General features: G+C 38.8%; 1 protein-coding gene across 1 annotated transcript in view; it reads right to left on the reverse strand.

The window, feature by feature from the left end:
• Positions 1–17,191, reverse strand: part of LOC122787984 — a 164,164-nt gene that overhangs the window by 38,954 nt on the left and 108,019 nt on the right. The window contains 1 exon segment of the mRNA XM_044054911.1: positions 16,911–16,939. Coding sequence (XP_043910846.1) covers positions 16,911–16,939 — 29 coding nt within the window.

Genomic DNA, 17,191 nt, shown 5'->3' on the forward strand with positions numbered 1-17,191 from the left:
ACCTAGTCAGTTGCCTAGGGCCTGGGATGGTTAGGGGGCCCCAGCTAAGGTCCATTTCACTTAAAACGAAGTCTGTGGTCCATTTTAACTTAAAAAAGTCTGTTTTACTTTAAAAGTTGAACAGGTAGTCTGCTTTGCATGACATGCATGCAGAAAATGTGTACACATCACACAGGGCAGACTACCTCTCAATATGATTGGGTCATAACAGAACACAGTGTAGGATTTAAATCTGCAGTCCTGACATAGTGTGTGAAGGTAACTAATCATCTGAAGGTTAATGAAACATCATAGTATGTGCAAAAATGACAAGGATTATCGCAGAGACAAGTTAGTGAAATAAGCAAGCAAAGTGGTGTGTGTGTGTGTGTGTGTGTGTGTGTGCGTGTGTGTGCGTGTGTGTGTGTGTGTGTGTGTGTGTGTGTGTGTGTGTGTGTGTGTGTGTGTGTGTGTGTGTGTGTGTGTGTGTGTGTGTGTGTGTGTGTGTGTGTGTGTGTGTGTGTGTGTGTGTGTGTGAGTAATACCCCAGTTAGAGGCACTCAGAAGCACAACCCAGGGCCTTAGCTGTGGGAGGCAGGATCTTAGTCCTCCACACAACTGTCAGGCCTCCTTCAGCTTACCTTTTTAAATGATTTAAAGTAGTCTCCTCTTATTTGTAGTCCTAGTTTTGCAGAATATCTTTGATGTTGTCTCATATTTATGTCCTCCCTTGTCCTTGAGCAAGTCACTTAACCAGACAGCATTTTGGGGCAAATGAAAATTTGGGCTAGGCTCCTCAGTGTTCCCCCATACTATAAATCTAGTAACTACCCATGAAACAGAGTAAAGGAAGGAAACTGATTACAAGTAAACAGGAGTATCATCATATGAACCAAGCTCTTTGGATGTTATCCTTGGTTTCCTTGTTCTGCTGAATGTTGACTTGACTATATGTATATTATTTGTCTGTAATAAATATGGCAGCATAAACTCTATGAGCTTAATGTTAGTATTTTAACTATGACTAAATCATTATTTAGCTTGTTTTGTTGCAGGTGGATAGGTGTGAAATGCAGTGTTTTTTTGGTTATAACAGTTTGTGTAGCACTTACTGCAGATGAGTAAGGCTATGAGCTGTCAAAGAAATACATTAAATACATTTTGCATTATGTTTTTTGATTTTGTCAGCCTCATTTGTCTTTTGTGTTACTCTGCCAAGCTACTTCACTAGATAGTTTTCTTGGACTGCTTCTAAAAGAGGACATGTGCCCAGTGGGCTGTCACAGGCTGTTAGAAAAATGGATTACACGTTTGTTTTTTGAATTTCTGAATCCTTCACATAGATGCTAATTAGTACTTCAGTGTATGCTATTTGAGTATGAATCTCAGCATGTATGTTGTAATTGGTTGCCAGATGCATTTTCACTAAATGTGAGTTTCAACGGAAGAGATGTTTACCATTTCTAATATTAAGTCTTTCAATGTCAGAGTGTTTTGTTTAAAAAATGTTAGTGTTTTTTTCTGTAAAATGTGAAATAAGTTTTAAATGGAATCCAAATCTCTGTGATTAATTCTGAACGTAAAGAAGAAAATAGCATGTACATTGAAGGGTTTGAATAGTGTTTACCATCGCTGGAGAAGGACAGACAAGTAATAGGAAACTGCTGCTGGGGGCCAGATTCGTAACCCTACATAGGGGTCTGTTTGTTCAAGATCCAGCTTTGTTGACTCTGGAGGTTTATGCTGCAACACAGGCTTACTCAACTTTCACAATTCTGCTCGCCAACTAAGATCTACAAAGTCCTTCTTGAAGTAGCTAAGCGTAGACACAGTGCTGGTGAATCCCTCTATTCTTACACAGTTGCTAAAATCTGGAATTCTCTCCCACCAGATATCAGCTTCCAAAACAGCAGTCCCATCTTTAATACCCAATTAAAAGCCCACCTGAATCTCATCTGGCAATGTACCTGTACTGACCATGGCTAGCCCTACTACCATCATTCAGATACATCTTCCTCTGGCACTACTCAAAGGTCAAACACGTAGAAAAAAAAACTACATAACAAATTGTATTTTTAAATGTCTGTATATAACCATATATATTACTGCACTTTCTTATTCAAATACATTATATTTTCTGTTTTACTACTGTACACTCTATATTGTACACTTCTGTAAATTTGCATCGTACTATACTATGATATACTATTGTTTGCTCTGTTAATTTGTACTCATCTCTGACTTTTGTATTTTCATCATATATGTGGAGCTTTTATATTTTTTATGATTGTCATGTATGTGGAGCTTTTCTCCCTGGGTCTCTGCTGAAAATGGGCACCTGATTGCCAGTCAGACCAACCTGGTAATCAAATATAAAATAAATAAAATAAATAATAAACATGTTCAGATGTGTACTGAGTATATCAGATGGGATAGCTATTCTTTATGACATAGAAGATATGGGGAGACCAAAATTGAGATACTGGTGTCCTACTCACATTATGACCCTCCAAAAAATAGTATGTTGTATGCAGTAATATTTCTGTATGACTTATGAGCTGCTCAACAAATGCTGTTGCTGCAGTATTAATATTTTCTTTAATTTTTTTAACTTTATTGGTTGGCACTAAAAAATGAATTAATTCATTAATAAGTCTGGCTTGTGTGATATAGTTTAAATATGCTGTATTTTAGCAGACTAAACATGCTACATTTTAGTAATATCATTTTTGAAATTTTGACTTAATCAGAGCTGCTCAGCTTTTGACGACAATGCCAGAGATTTTGAGTAATTCTGCTTGCATCTGAAGCCATCCTTGGTAAGATAAATGATTTTAAGTATTATTTTGCACTTTTACTACTTGTTTCCACTGCATTATTAAATGTTCCTGTGCTATTTATTATTTTGCCTGCTCTTACATACAGTTTTAAGTTGCATTTTTCCACTGCTGCAAGGACCAGTTCTGCAATTGTAGTGCTCTAAATAGCAACCATTTGAAACAATTGGGACCTAATAGAGTGAATCCTGAAATACAGAGACTAAATGGCTGAAGAAATGGATTTACATGCACTAAGTCCAAGATGCCATGTCTCAGAATGTTCCCTTTTCTCTGAGGAATGGTGATCTCTGAGGGATATATAAGTTTGGGGAGTGTAGGGGTGCGGGAGGTGAGCTTGCCCCCTCTGCAAAAAGAAGTTTTAAGGAGAAGAGCAATTTTTGAAACTTGATCGTCTCTTGTGTTTTATGTTGTTTTTTTCAGCTTGTCAGCACTCTGCATTTTGATATCCAATATTTCAATAGGAAGCCACTTTAAATACATTGTATCTGTGCATTATTTTGTGGTTCCCTAACTCTTGGGCTCCAAACCAGGCAATTCTACATTAAAAGTCTGGACTCTTGTGGCAGGAGATGGCTGATTTCACTTATCTGAGCTGAGAATTGCTGATGGAAATCCTAACGTGTGCTTATTTGATTAGCCTGAGGGCAAACCTAATATAAAGGCTGCTTTTTTCAACTTGTATATAAGCCTTGCATTAGCAGTTAGCAGTGCCATGTATAGTCGCAAGCACTTCGAAACTGTATTTTTCCTTATAAGAACTATCTCTGAAATATCCCACAGTCCTGCACTGCTCAAGGAGCAACTGATTTGCACACTGAGCAGCATTGCTGTATTTAGTTAGCTTTGGATTACACTATTACAGTGCACACACCTATAAGTACCCTTTGAAATTTCCATGTTCTCTCACTGCTGAAGGAGCAACTGGTTTGCATGCTGACCAGTTATCTGAAAACACCTTCTATTCTATTCCCTTGTAAAACATATGTCCAGGATAAACTATATCCCTAAATGTGAACAGATATTTATTTTATTTATTTATATAAGATTTGTTAACCAGGTTGGTCCAACTGGGCTGCAGAGCCTTTTTCCAGTAGATACCCAAGGAAAAAAGCTCCACAGCTAGATACATACAAAAACAACACATCATACATATTAACATACAAATGCGTACATACAGGCAAAAGCAGTGGCGGCTGGTGACTTCAAATCAAAGTGGTCTGCAGGAGACAGTTGAATGGGTGGGGCCAATGGGAATGGGTGTGGTCAACTAGAAAGGGGAGGAGCTATGCTCAAAACCACAAAAACTGGAACTTTAATTAAATACGCTGCCCTGGGTGTCAAACCGTCATTATGAGAGTCCAATCAAGACAATGTGAAGTGTAGTAGAAAAAAATATTTCAATGCAATGGCTGCATGACAGCTTACTTAATATCTAGATGGAAACAAAAAGGTTGTGAGGCATGAAAAAGCAAATTACTTTTTAAATACATTACTGGAATGCCAGTCAAAATCAAGTACAAGAAAAACAAGCAGCACTCAACTCAAACCACTTCTCCTTGCAATGCAGTTCTAATTATAATTTATATTCAGCTTTATAAAAAGTACCAAGTAACAATCTCTTTGATACCCCCACTTGTAAAAATGTTTCTTATCCAAAAAAGACCTGCTGCCTGACAACTATCTACGTGTTTCAGTTGGAAAACATGATCAAAGTAAAAAATGAACAGCAAACAAGAATAAAGCTCAAGATACATTGCTTAAAGGATTACTGAACAGGTTATGGATCACACACGATAGACTGGCATTCTGTTTTGTTTATGGGTAAAGCCTGCAAAGATGACTGCAAGTCTCCAACAAAGGTAATGAGCGTCTTAAAGTACTGTAATTCTGTCCTTTATTACAAATACTGTCATATGCATTTCAATACCTGAGGCTTATACGTTATCTAGTTATGTAAATATTCTCTGCATGGCAACAACAAAAAGGCTTTCAATGTTGGTAATTCTTTAACAGTATGCTTATTAAAGCTTACTTGTATCTTACAATCTCAGACAAGCTTACCTGATGGTCATGAAAGCATTGCTAGTTAACACAGAGCAACGGGCACTTTCTGAATAAAAAGAAGCATAATCAACAGTATAAAAATATGACAGAAAACTAGAACATTCTGCAAAATCAAGCAAGGACAGATGAAAAGCCACTGTAGTACTTGTCTACCTTGGATGGGGGAGATACTCTGCACACTTAAACTGCATAACTGCTCCTTGCCTTGCTTGGACACTTCCAGAATCACTACATGGGGGAGTGGGGTGCAACAAGTATGTCACAACTTGAAATGTCTCTGGCTGACTGCGATGGCCCTGACACATTTGTCATACCTCTCAACCTCAGAGCAAGAAATCTGGACAAAGCTATACACAGAAGCAGGACAAAGGCCCAAAAAATAAGGACAATATTTAAAGATTGCTCTTATAAACTTTCTAATAGAATAGTAGGTCTTGCTTTAGTATGAATTTTCTGAAGGGTATGAAATCTGAAACTGAAATGTCTGTCATTATTTTCTAACTTCAGTCTTTAATGATTTGCCACTAATTTGCCAGAAAAGCACAATTTTATGAAAAATGGACCAAAAATGTGATGCAAAAATATAAAACAGCCACACAATACAGCTGGGAACCTGTCAAGGGGACACTTTTTAATATTACTGTTAGCTTGAGCAGCTGACAAAATAAACAAATCTACATGCATTTCTGAAATAAAAGTAATCTATAACTCTGATTATTATAGTTATTTATTAATTGTAAACCCAACACATTTTCTTCCAAAATTACCATTTTGCGGCGGGATTATTAGAGGGAGAGCAGCATTTTGAGCCAAAATCAGGGACAGTTGAGAGGTTTGGCTATGCCCAATTCTCTAAAGCAATTTGCATGTACTTCTCAACCTGTTAACACAGGAAATCTAGACAAGGCTAAATATGTTGGGGGAACATACAAACAGTACTAAAAATTGCTCTTGTATAAACTTAGTTGATAGAACAACAGGTCTTGCTTTAGCATGCATTTTTCTGAAGGTTAAGAAGTCTGAAACTCAATGTCTGTCATTATTTAATGACTTAATTCCTAAATGATTTGCAAGACAAACTAAAAATAAGAAGCAAAAAGCTATTCATTTTGTGAAAATCTGGACAGTTGAGAGGTATAGTTCAGCTGAGCCGGGGCTCTCTGAGTTTGCCATCCTTCCCCCTCACAAAATCATGGTTGAATGGAGCCACCCCTTGCAGCCACTCCAATGTCCCATTACTTGGCTATTTCACCCCATTTACCATAAACACTGCAATGTGCATACTGCTTTACTTCTACAATGATTTGGATTTCATTTGAAAGTTTTATTTTGTATTTTACAGCACAAACACTAAGACATCTGCTTAACAAAGCAATGCAGTCTCACAATGAAAATAGACTTGGGATTAAAACTCTGCCCTTGAAACTCACATTCATTGAAATAGCACTGAAATTCACATTCAAAGAAAATACATTTGGGTAGTATAAAGATTGACTTTGGGCTTTTTTCAAATGATAGCCCCCTTGCACACAAAACACATGTGTTGTGTGATACACCTTCCCAATTGTATTAAATTATATTCCTTGTATAATACAGTACAGTTGTTAGAGAGCATTTTAAATTTGTTTTGAACATTTTTCCAGTAAACAATGAAACAAAATGCATCCACCAATAATGACAAAACTGCGCAATTGAGAACATTTCCATCATAAAAAAATTCACCAGTATCAGTAAATATGCACAATCACTGCAGAAGTAAGTCATCTAAATAATTCCACATTAAAGAGATCTGTAACTAATGAAGAGGTTGCTGCTAGCAAACAACTTTATATTTCATTGTTTCATCTATAAGTTAAATGCCTGTTGCCCTTGAGGAATAAATTGCCTATATTACATTAAAAAACAAAAAGATAAGCTAGTAATAATGCAATAGGAAATGGATGGCAAACTGATAACTGGTTCATAGTTACTAGGTATCTTCACCAAAGAGGACATTCTCAGTATGGCAGCATCCACCTGCTGTGGAAATAGAACCCACAGTCTTCTGCATCAAAAGCAAGCACACTACCTGTTGTGCTATTAACAATGCAAACAGAATGACTGTAAGCAGCACTACACTTCTCTTCTCCTGCAGCTGTCAGCTACTTGTAAAATCTACTCGATACTCAACTGTATCTCTCAACTTCGCAGCACAAGAAATATACTCAACTGTATCTCTCAACTTCGCAGCACAAAAAATCTGTAAAAAGCCAAAATTTATTGGGGGGACAAAAGCCCAAAAACCAAGGACACATTAAACATTGCTTGTATAGTCTTGGAAAGTTGCTAGAGTAAAAAAATATATATACGCTGTTTTACCACCATACATTTTACTGCCCAGTCTTGATCACAGGTCCCTTTGCAAAACACTCAGAATAACATACCACTTTGCCAAATCCACTGTTTTGTGAAAGAGAGGAAGACTGAAACTTAAATGGCTACCATTTAGTGACTTCAGTTCTCACCATAGCTGTCAACCTCTTAGCACAAAACACCTGGACAAACCCAGTAATGGGGGAATACAGCCCTCAAACATATTCAGTAAATTCAGTTCTCGCCATAGCTCTCAACCTTAGCACAAAAAACCTTGACGAAGCCAATAATGGGGGAATACAATTCCAAAAATAGGGACAAATTTCAAATATTCATCTTAGAAGCTTCAAAAATTGCTAGAATAAAAGATTGTGTGTCACTATATACTTTCTGAAGAATATGAAGTCTGAAATTCAAATGCCTGGCAATTTTATTTATTTAACATTTGTTAACCAAAAAAGTCTGACTTGGAACAAAAAACAATATTAGCAGAGGCCCAGGGAGAAATAATGCAGACACATGTCTTTGTAACATGAGAGGACACAACAGCAAATCCACAGAAACACAGGGAGGACATGCAGACTCTATACAGAAGGCACCCCAGCCAAGAATCAAACCAGAAAACATGCAGTAGTAAGGCAACAATGCTACCACTGCACCATCAAACAGCTAAGGAATTAAACATTCAGAAACCACATATGTTATGAGGAACAGAAGAGAACAACATATGAGACAAAAAAACTGCAAAAAGTTTACAAATGGTGGTGGGTAGGGAATTCAGGCTGTTGTTACCTGCACTCAAGGTACAGGGTTCAAGCCTGATCTCTTCTCTAGCCACCAGTATAAAGCAACTGGGCAACACCATTAACCCACAAAGAATTCTGCTAGTTATCAATAACACACACCATTAACCCAAGAAGAGCTCTTTTAGTTACCAAAGCTCCATTCATGGCAATCCCAGCAATAACACCCACCATTAACCCAAGAAGAACTCTGTTAGTTACCAAAGCTCTGTTTAAGGCAGTCCAAGCAATAACAACAACCTGTAGTTACAAAACATGGCAGTCCCAGCAATAAGCTTTGTTCAAAACTACATTTGCAGCAGCATTAACCCAGCACAACAGCAAACTCCCTTCATGGCAGTAATAACAAAACTCCGTAACAGACTAAAGGCAAGGCAGTTACAAAAACTCTGTTCATGGCAGTCCCAGCAGCTCCATAACAGACTAAAGCAAGGCAGTTAAATGACACAGCAGCTATGTGTAGCTTTGTTCAAAACTCCATTCATGGCAGCATCAGCAATAATGACACGCAAGACAGTTACAAAACTCCGTTCACGGCAGCTTTGTTCAAGGCACAGCAAACTCCATTCACGGCAGCATCCCATAGCTTTAGTTTCAAGGCAGCAATAATAAAGCCAAGGCATCAACCCCTAACTCCGTAGCTTTCAATGCAGCAGTAATAATTACACAGCAAGCCAAGGCATCAACCCGCCAGAATGGTCTGATTTCCAGTTCCTGTTGCTCGTTCCAACATTTAAGACTGCAGACTTTGCAGTCCGATTCCCTTCCAACCTATGTGGTCCTACTGCATAGACTTATAGGAAATTAGCAGTCTGCTGCCTTCTTCCTGAATCCAGACTGGGAAGGCAGCAGTCCAGATTATGTTATTTAGGAAATCTAGGACTGTACCATTGTAAAGTCACAGCTGGGGGGGGGGGGCTGCAGTCCTATATCACGAGCTGCCACTGGGCAAAAGAAAATACAACTTATAAATTAACATGTTAGAATACAGAAGTAATATTGAGGTTTAAAACAGCCATGGTACATATTAACTATATAAAATAAAATATAAAAAAAGGTAGATTCCATCTAAGAATTACCATCAGAGAGAAATACGTGGTTGGTGCTACTGTAAAAAGAGTAGTTGTGATAAAGTAAAAGAGCTGAGAAGGGAAGAGGAAGAGATATATTTTCATGCCTTATACTTGCTTACTCTCCCTTCTTCACTTACTTCCTTACTGCTATCTAATTCTCTTCCCTGACTTTCTCTCTGAATATACCATATGTTTTTCCCTCTCTTCATATTGCACTTCATATTTGTATTAGACTTTCCTTTAATTTCTCTACAAACTGTCTAAAATTTCTCTAAATATTAAATGATTGTCACATACCTTATATCGATTTTTGACCAATTTTTTTATATTATGTCTAATTTGTTATAATTATTTAAATGGTAGATGTTCTAGCTTTATTTTTGAAGAGTAAAATTGTTCTTAAAAGGTTTTGTAATAATTTGGAGCTTTTCTCCTTAGGTCTCTGCTGAAAATGGGCTTCTACTCAATTGGATTTTCCTGGTAATTAAATGTCAATAAATACATAATAAATAAATATGTTAAGGACTAGCAACCATTGATAGACATTTTCCTGATGTCTCTGCAGCCAGATTGGTAGACAAGGGCATCCTGAAGCAATGTAGCAATTGCCTCATGCTTACTAACAACCACTTAATTCTGGAACACACAAAGACAGTATGTAAGAGACGTAGTTACACAATGTCACCGAAGGCAAGATTCTCACATATAGACACAAAAAATGTCAAACAGGTTGTCAGTGATGTGCACACACACACACACACAACACTCATGCCACTAACTAAGGACCAGATACATAGGCCACATATGCAGAGGTGTTCACATGTAACTTACCCAAACCTCAAAGGCCTTCCAGATGCTGTCCTCAGTAACTCCACATGCGCACAAACAAGACAACTCCTATCACAACACATGAAACTACTCCACATAGTGTCTCAACTATTGAGTCCATAAGGTGTAACACCACACAACTCAATATTTTGGTCAGAAGAGACTCCATTGTAAAACACACTGATGCCCCTCTCACCAGGCTGACAAAGGAGAAGTTAATAGTTATGGGCCAAGATTCACCAGATTACGCAAGCACTCAGGTCACTAAACCACAGGTATAAGTATGACTCAGTTATAGTCCATGTGGGTGTAAACAACATGAGATGTACCACCTGGACTATATGAAGAGATGCATAACTGAACTCTCAGAATATATGTTGCAGGCTGGTATGAGCCAAGCAATGAGCAGCATTCTGCCTTCTCCAAGGAAGATGCCACAATTCCAACCGAAAATGACTGAGTTTAATAATTGGCTTAGCTATTACTGTCACTCTAAGGTGATCCAATATTTGTCAGCCTGGAAGAACATGATTGACAGGACACACTGCTTTACCGGGGGTGGTTTGCACCTGTCGACATTAGGCTATTGGATATAGCCCAAATCATTATCTGCCCCTATAGTGCCTTTTTAGGTACTGCTAAACAGATACACCTTCTAATATAGAACAAGAACACTCATCCATCTACTTTCTTAACTGAATAAATTACTGGAAACTTGTGTCTTTGTTCCTCCCACAGGGAGGGTATCAGAGAGAAAGTCTCCCAGATCTGCTAGCTAAAGTGATTTTATCTGGTCTTGTCCTTTATACTCTGTTTCTTATTAGTCCTGTCACCCTCTCGGTCACAGGTTGGATCCCAGACTTCACTCAAGCCATTTGGATTACCTCTGTTTTCTCTTCATCTTTTGAACCCCCAAGGAGTTACCCACTCTAGAAAATCACTTTAAGGAGACTACCAGCAAAATTGAAATGGACAACTCAAGACTTAAAAACCTTCTGAAGACACCTACCTGGGTAAACATAACCCAGCACACTGAGCATGATGACCATACAAAAGGCTCACCAAGAGGCAACATCCAACATGAATCTGCAGACAACTTTCTCCTCCTTGAGAAACAACTAAAAAGACTGAAAGGACTATATTGGGAAGAAATTCACGTAAAGAACAGTACTGAAAAAGATATGACTACTAGGGGAATAAAGCTGTTCAAAAAACCCATGTGGAACAACATGGAGAAGGACTTAATCAGAGAATGGGACTCAGTTTTAAGGGATGTTAGTCTCAAGCTGATTGTGATCCTCCTTAGGCACAAGAAAACCCAGCAGGGTTCAACTATCAGCAGCATCCTAAATCTGGAGAATTTATGCAAGGACAACCCTGACTCCACTTCTAGATTTTTAGATCTTGAGGACAAGATCACTGAATTTGAAGACAAAGTTAAAAAGAAGATACTGCAAAAAATCAACAAGGACTTAAGGGACAAGGAGGAATCACAAAACCATCATTCTTCAACCAGCAGTAAGAGATACCCACCTAGACACAATAGTGATAAATATTTTGGTAGGCAATGGAAGCATGACAAACATAACCACCTGCCCAAGCATGATGTTGGAAGACAAGGGAGCCTGGCCACATACATTGCTGACCAAAGAGATGTGGAAGGAAACAACAGGCAGGATTTTCACCAGGGCCACCAACAACCTGGACCCAACTTAGGGTGACCCAACACTAACAAGAGGCAACAGAACATGAGGAAAACACCACAGAGGGGAAACTCCAGAACCACCAGAGCCCAACAGGTTGGCACACAATAGAATAGCCCTTCACCCTGACTCAGAGGTCTCCACAGGGACACCAGCAACAGAGGAACAAGTACTAGAAATCAGACAGGAAACTGAGGTATTTGGAGAGACTGACACAACAGAAGGGACCCACCAGAACCAACCAACAAAAAATTACTAAGATCTGTAACCACTAGACAAAACCACTGGCTCATTTGGAGCAAGAAATTGTAGGTAATGGTCTGACCTTTATACCTTTTAACAGAAGTAACTTTGTGGAAACAGTGATAGATGTTAAAGTGTATGTGAGGAAATTGAATCTCGAAGTATTTTTCAAAGACAAAGGTAAGGATGGAAGCAACGCTGATAGAAATGATTACGATATGCAATGGAAAAATCCCAGAGGCTTTTATCCCCTGTGCACCCTCCCACAGAAAATGTGAGGCTGATATCCACAGACCTCTTGATAAACCACCTAGGAAGTTACAACAACATTAACAAAGAGGAACTGACTGCTCTAAAAAATCTGGCCAGAGTTAAGACTCACAGGATCATGAAGGAGGATAAGGGGGGGGTGCATCTTAATCAGAGATACACCTGCTTATAACTGCAAGACTGAAGCCATGCTTGATAATAACAGATTTTACAGTAACTGTGATTTTAACACTGTGAATGTTGCTTATAATAATTTAAGAGAACATCTAAGAATGCTATGAGGAAGATTTACTAGATGCCGGGCTTTTTGTCTTTTTGTTCACCCCCACCCAAAATACAAGCTTCTTTGGAATCCCAAAACCCCATAAGAATATCCCTGATCCTCCCCACAGTAGTGGTAAGTAGTGGTTCCATGACTGAGACAATATCCATCTACCTTGATGCCCTGATAAAACAAATGGCAGAGGCCAACAAATCTTTTATTTTAGACTCTCTGGATTTTCTCGGTAAAATTAGAGATATTCCAGTTAGCAATTCCACTAATTTTGTCACAATAGATATGGAAGCACTTTATAAAGTGCTTCCACATAGCTACTGTATTCAAGCTACAATGAGGTATATGAAAAGGACAGGAATGTATTACCAGGAGTGACAGAAGTTCTAGGAAGTTTACTGGACCTAACATTCAAGAATAACTACTTCATGTTTAACAGCAAGTTTTATAAGTAGACTACTGGAATAGCTATGGGGGTGGCCATGGCTCCAAGCCTGGCCAATATAGCTCTGGAAAAATAGGAGTAGGGGGCAGTGTACCAAAGCTACTATTTTGCATCTATGAAATTGTATCTCTGTTTTATTGATAACATATTTATCATCTGGGAGGGGGACAAAGCTGCACTGAATGATTTTTACAACCATATCAGTAATTCCATTAGCTTCATGAGATTCATGACCTGTCACAGCAAGACTTCAGTCAACTTCTTTGACATAACCATATCCAAAGACACTGAAATCAAATACCTCTCCAACCTGTTCAGAAAGTCAGCCAAGCTTAATATGTTGCTGCATAGTAAAAGTATGTATCCCCAGACCACAAAAAGAAATGTTATAAAATCTCAGGGGATGAGAATTGCATGTGTCTACAAAGAGCTTGGAGATTTCATCATAAATCTAATCAGCCTACACCAAGACTTCCTGGCTAGGGGGTACAACATCAGATTACTAAATTCCATCTTCAGCATCACAACTTTCAAAGAGGCAGATGACCCCATTTTGAGGGAAATCCCTGGGAGACTCCTAGGACTCAAAACAAACTCAAACCAGATCCACAGGAAGATGAAATAAAAAGCAGGGCACTCACATTTACAGTAGATTATAAAACAATCAGAAAGATCATGACTGATAACTGAGTAATGATTATAAACAACTGGAAAAACTTCTAGGACCTCATCCATGCTTTGTATTTGAGAGAGCCAGGAAAATTAGGGACTGGGTAGAGTGCAAATTCAGACATGAGGAGGACAACAAAGGAACTAATACTTGAGCCCCCCCCCCCCCTCTGCTTTTGCACTTACTGCAAATACATGAGCAACAAGGACTACTTCTTTTGTCCAGTACTCAGGAGAAAAATCAACAGCACTTGTTCTGGTAATTGCAACACTGCTTTTGTGCTATACTGTGCACAGTGTAATGGCTACAGTTGTTTTTAAATATGGCAAACTGTGAACAAATTCAAAATCAGGGTAGCACACCATCCATCTGACATCAGACTCCAGAATCCTCAAAAATCAATTAATAAAGCACTGCCATAATTTCCCAGACCATGGAGGTTTCCACTTCCACATCCTGGACAAGCTCACTATGGGCCCACTTGAAATGTTCATAGGTTCATAGGCTGGTACTAGGCTATTGGCCGTAGGGCCTATACAAGCCTAGCCATAACAATTCCCTGGCTATTTCTTCCCACAATATTTACAAAAATGTGATCCTTGAAAAAATAGAGTTAAGATGGCAGATCAGTCTGGACACCCACCACCACCCAAGTCTAAACTAAAGCATTTCCATAAAAAGTGTGTTTGCACTCAAGAAACTAAACCGTAAGTCATACAGCTAAAACACCTAACCCAGAATTAGATATAAACTGTTAATTAGCCCCAACTGCTCATGTTAATATGAAAAACCTCAATTAAGTAATTACATTTGTAAATGATTTCATATACATCAGCATGGTTTATCTGGTGAAATAGTGACATAAAAAACAAGCCACATTATGATTATCATTTTTTTTTTATTTTTGTGTGATCTCTAGATGTATTTTTAAATTTAATTATTGTAACAAGAACGCTCATCCATCTTCCTACTTAACTGAATAAACAACTGGAAACTTCACCAAGGTTTCTTTATTCCTCCCACAGGAAGGGTATCAGAGAGAGAGCGAGTCTCCTAGATCTGCTAGCTAAAGTGATTTTATCTGGACTTATCCTTTATACTCTTTTGCACCCTGGAGAATGCTGATGTCTGTGCAGGAACTGAAACATGGTTCAAAGCCACTGAAAGCACCCTGGCAGTGCAAGGCTATAATGTCTTCCATACGTTTAGACCACTCACTGCACATGAAAGGAAAAATGTGGAGGTGTACTAATCTGCATAAAAGATTAGTACACCTCAGGCCTGGTGAAACAATATGACATGCTTAAACTACTCCATGTCCAACCAACCATAGACAAAATCCCTTACCATATACTTGCTAGCTACAGGTTCTCCACCATGACCTAAGAAAGCAATACTTCATACCTGAATGCACTAGAATTTCTTACCATTCAGCCCAACACCATACTCAGAGGTGATTTCAACTACCCCTTCATTAACTGGGAAGTTTATATGACCACTAACATGCAGGCTCAAAGATTTCTAGACTGTCAATGCAAATGACCTGGAACAGTTAGTCTGCATCCCAATAGAGGTACAAATATGCTAAAGCTGGTGCACACAAACATGGTGGAGCATTACACCCTCCCCAAGTGTAATGCCCTCACTGGTTAGATCAGATCACAAAGCTGTCTCCTTTGAAATACATATAAAGCTAGAACCCTCATCTAGCCCCAGAACTTTTAATAATATTTCTAAGGCTAACCACCTCCTGTTAAGTGATGGCATAGCCAATTTCCTTTTTTTTATTAAGTTTATTTTCATTGAAATATACAATATATAAATCAAAAAAACTGAAACACATTTTAGACATAATGTTCATTTAAATTAATAAAGAAAGAATTGAATAAACAGTAAAACAATTAAATTAATAAAAAAGAACAGAACTATATTCAATATAGCACAGCTAATTTCCAAGCTCCCCCAAACCCAGGAAATACAGAGGCCTGTACAGGTGTGTACACAAAAGCACAGTTCAATCATGTAAACAGGTGCATAGAAACAGCAGTACCAGACCAAAATAAATCCAAGTCAAACAGCAAAAACAAGCCACCCTAGTGGACCCGTGATATAAATAAGTTGCACGACAAAATAAAGAAAATTCTGTCCAGAAGTAGTAGAGGACATGCAAAACAGGGCAAAAACTCTCTCATTAGTTTAAAGAAGCAAATCAGGGGGTCTAATCAAGTCTTCAAAAGCCAACTTTGAGGCAAGAGTAGTCTCCCATGCAAAGGATAACAATAAGGCATTTTTCAATTATGTCCACAATGTTAAAGGCTACACCCAACAATGTGCAGAGTTAGTTATAGAAGGTGCCACCTATACCTAGCCAGAACATATAGCAAATCTACTGGTCAATACATTCAGCTTGAATTTCACCCTCCCATCACCTCTGGTTACCCCACCCCCCCCCCCAGGGAATATCCTCCACCATTCCTCTACCAGTTATCACAAAAGAACAGGTAATCACTGCACTGTCTAATACAGCATCAATGGGTCCTGACAATATCCCAGGGTGCCTCTAAAATGACTTGAAATATGACCTCTCAAGGCCCACTAGGATCTCTGCTTAACTACAACCTCCAAACAGGCTTTGTCCCCTGGGGATGGAAGTCAGCAATAGTCATCCTTCTGCATAAATGGGGTCCATAAACAGACCCAGGAAATTACAGACCCATAAGTCTGACTAGTGTCATATGCAAGGGCATGGAAGTAATCATGAACCTGAAAAACAATGATGTAGGAAATCTCCAAACATTGGACCCAACTCAGTTTGGCTTTGTCAAGAGTAGGTCATGTCTGCTCAGTCTGGCAGACTTATTTGCAAAAAATCACCAAGGCCATGGATGAGGGTAAAACAGTGCATACTGCCTACCTTGACCTGTGGCACCAGATTGATAGCCAATTGGCTCATGGACAGGACACGTGTTGTTAGAGTAGGGGGAATCTAAATCCAAAAACAGGCCAGTTACTAGTGGTGTACCACAGGGCTCAGTGCTGGCAGCTCTCCTGTTTAGAATATACTTTTCTGAAGTCAAGGCTAATGTAGATGGCCTTTGGCTAAACAAGTCTGCAGATGATTGCAGGTTGGGGGCAATCATTAGCTCAGACAAATAATTGGTGCCAGAGCCATGGCGTAAAACTAAGTACAAAAAATGCATAATTATACACTTTGGGAAGTTGAATACCCCTGCAAATTACAACAGTAATAGCACACCTCTAACAGTGGGCCCAATGGTGAGAGATCTAGGTACACAGATAGACAGTAACCTGAACTTTGATCACGATGTATCAATGGTGGCGTAGAAGTCCTTCTGTGTGGCATACCTTGTAAGTAAGGGCCTGGCATCCAGATTTAAGGAGGTTATAGTCCCAGTATACTTGCCCTTCATCAGACCAGTAACTAAGTACAATGCACCTTTCAGCATGTACATAACCAGACACTTGCAACAACTAGAGTGGCCTCAGAGGTTTCTTACAAAAAAACAAGCAAAAAGAAAAAAAAAACAGTCCTAAGTGGATTGCCTAAAAGCGTTAACCCTTTACTCTGTCTCCTGCTGACTATTAAGGGGTGATCTGTGCCTAACCAACAAAGCATTTACAAATCC

The sequence above is a fragment of the Protopterus annectens genome, chromosome 13.part0 (genome assembly GCF_019279795.1).
Source record: "Protopterus annectens isolate FY-2018-M chromosome 13.part0, PAN1.0, whole genome shotgun sequence".
Classification (NCBI taxonomy): Eukaryota; Metazoa; Chordata; order Ceratodontiformes; family Protopteridae; genus Protopterus; species Protopterus annectens.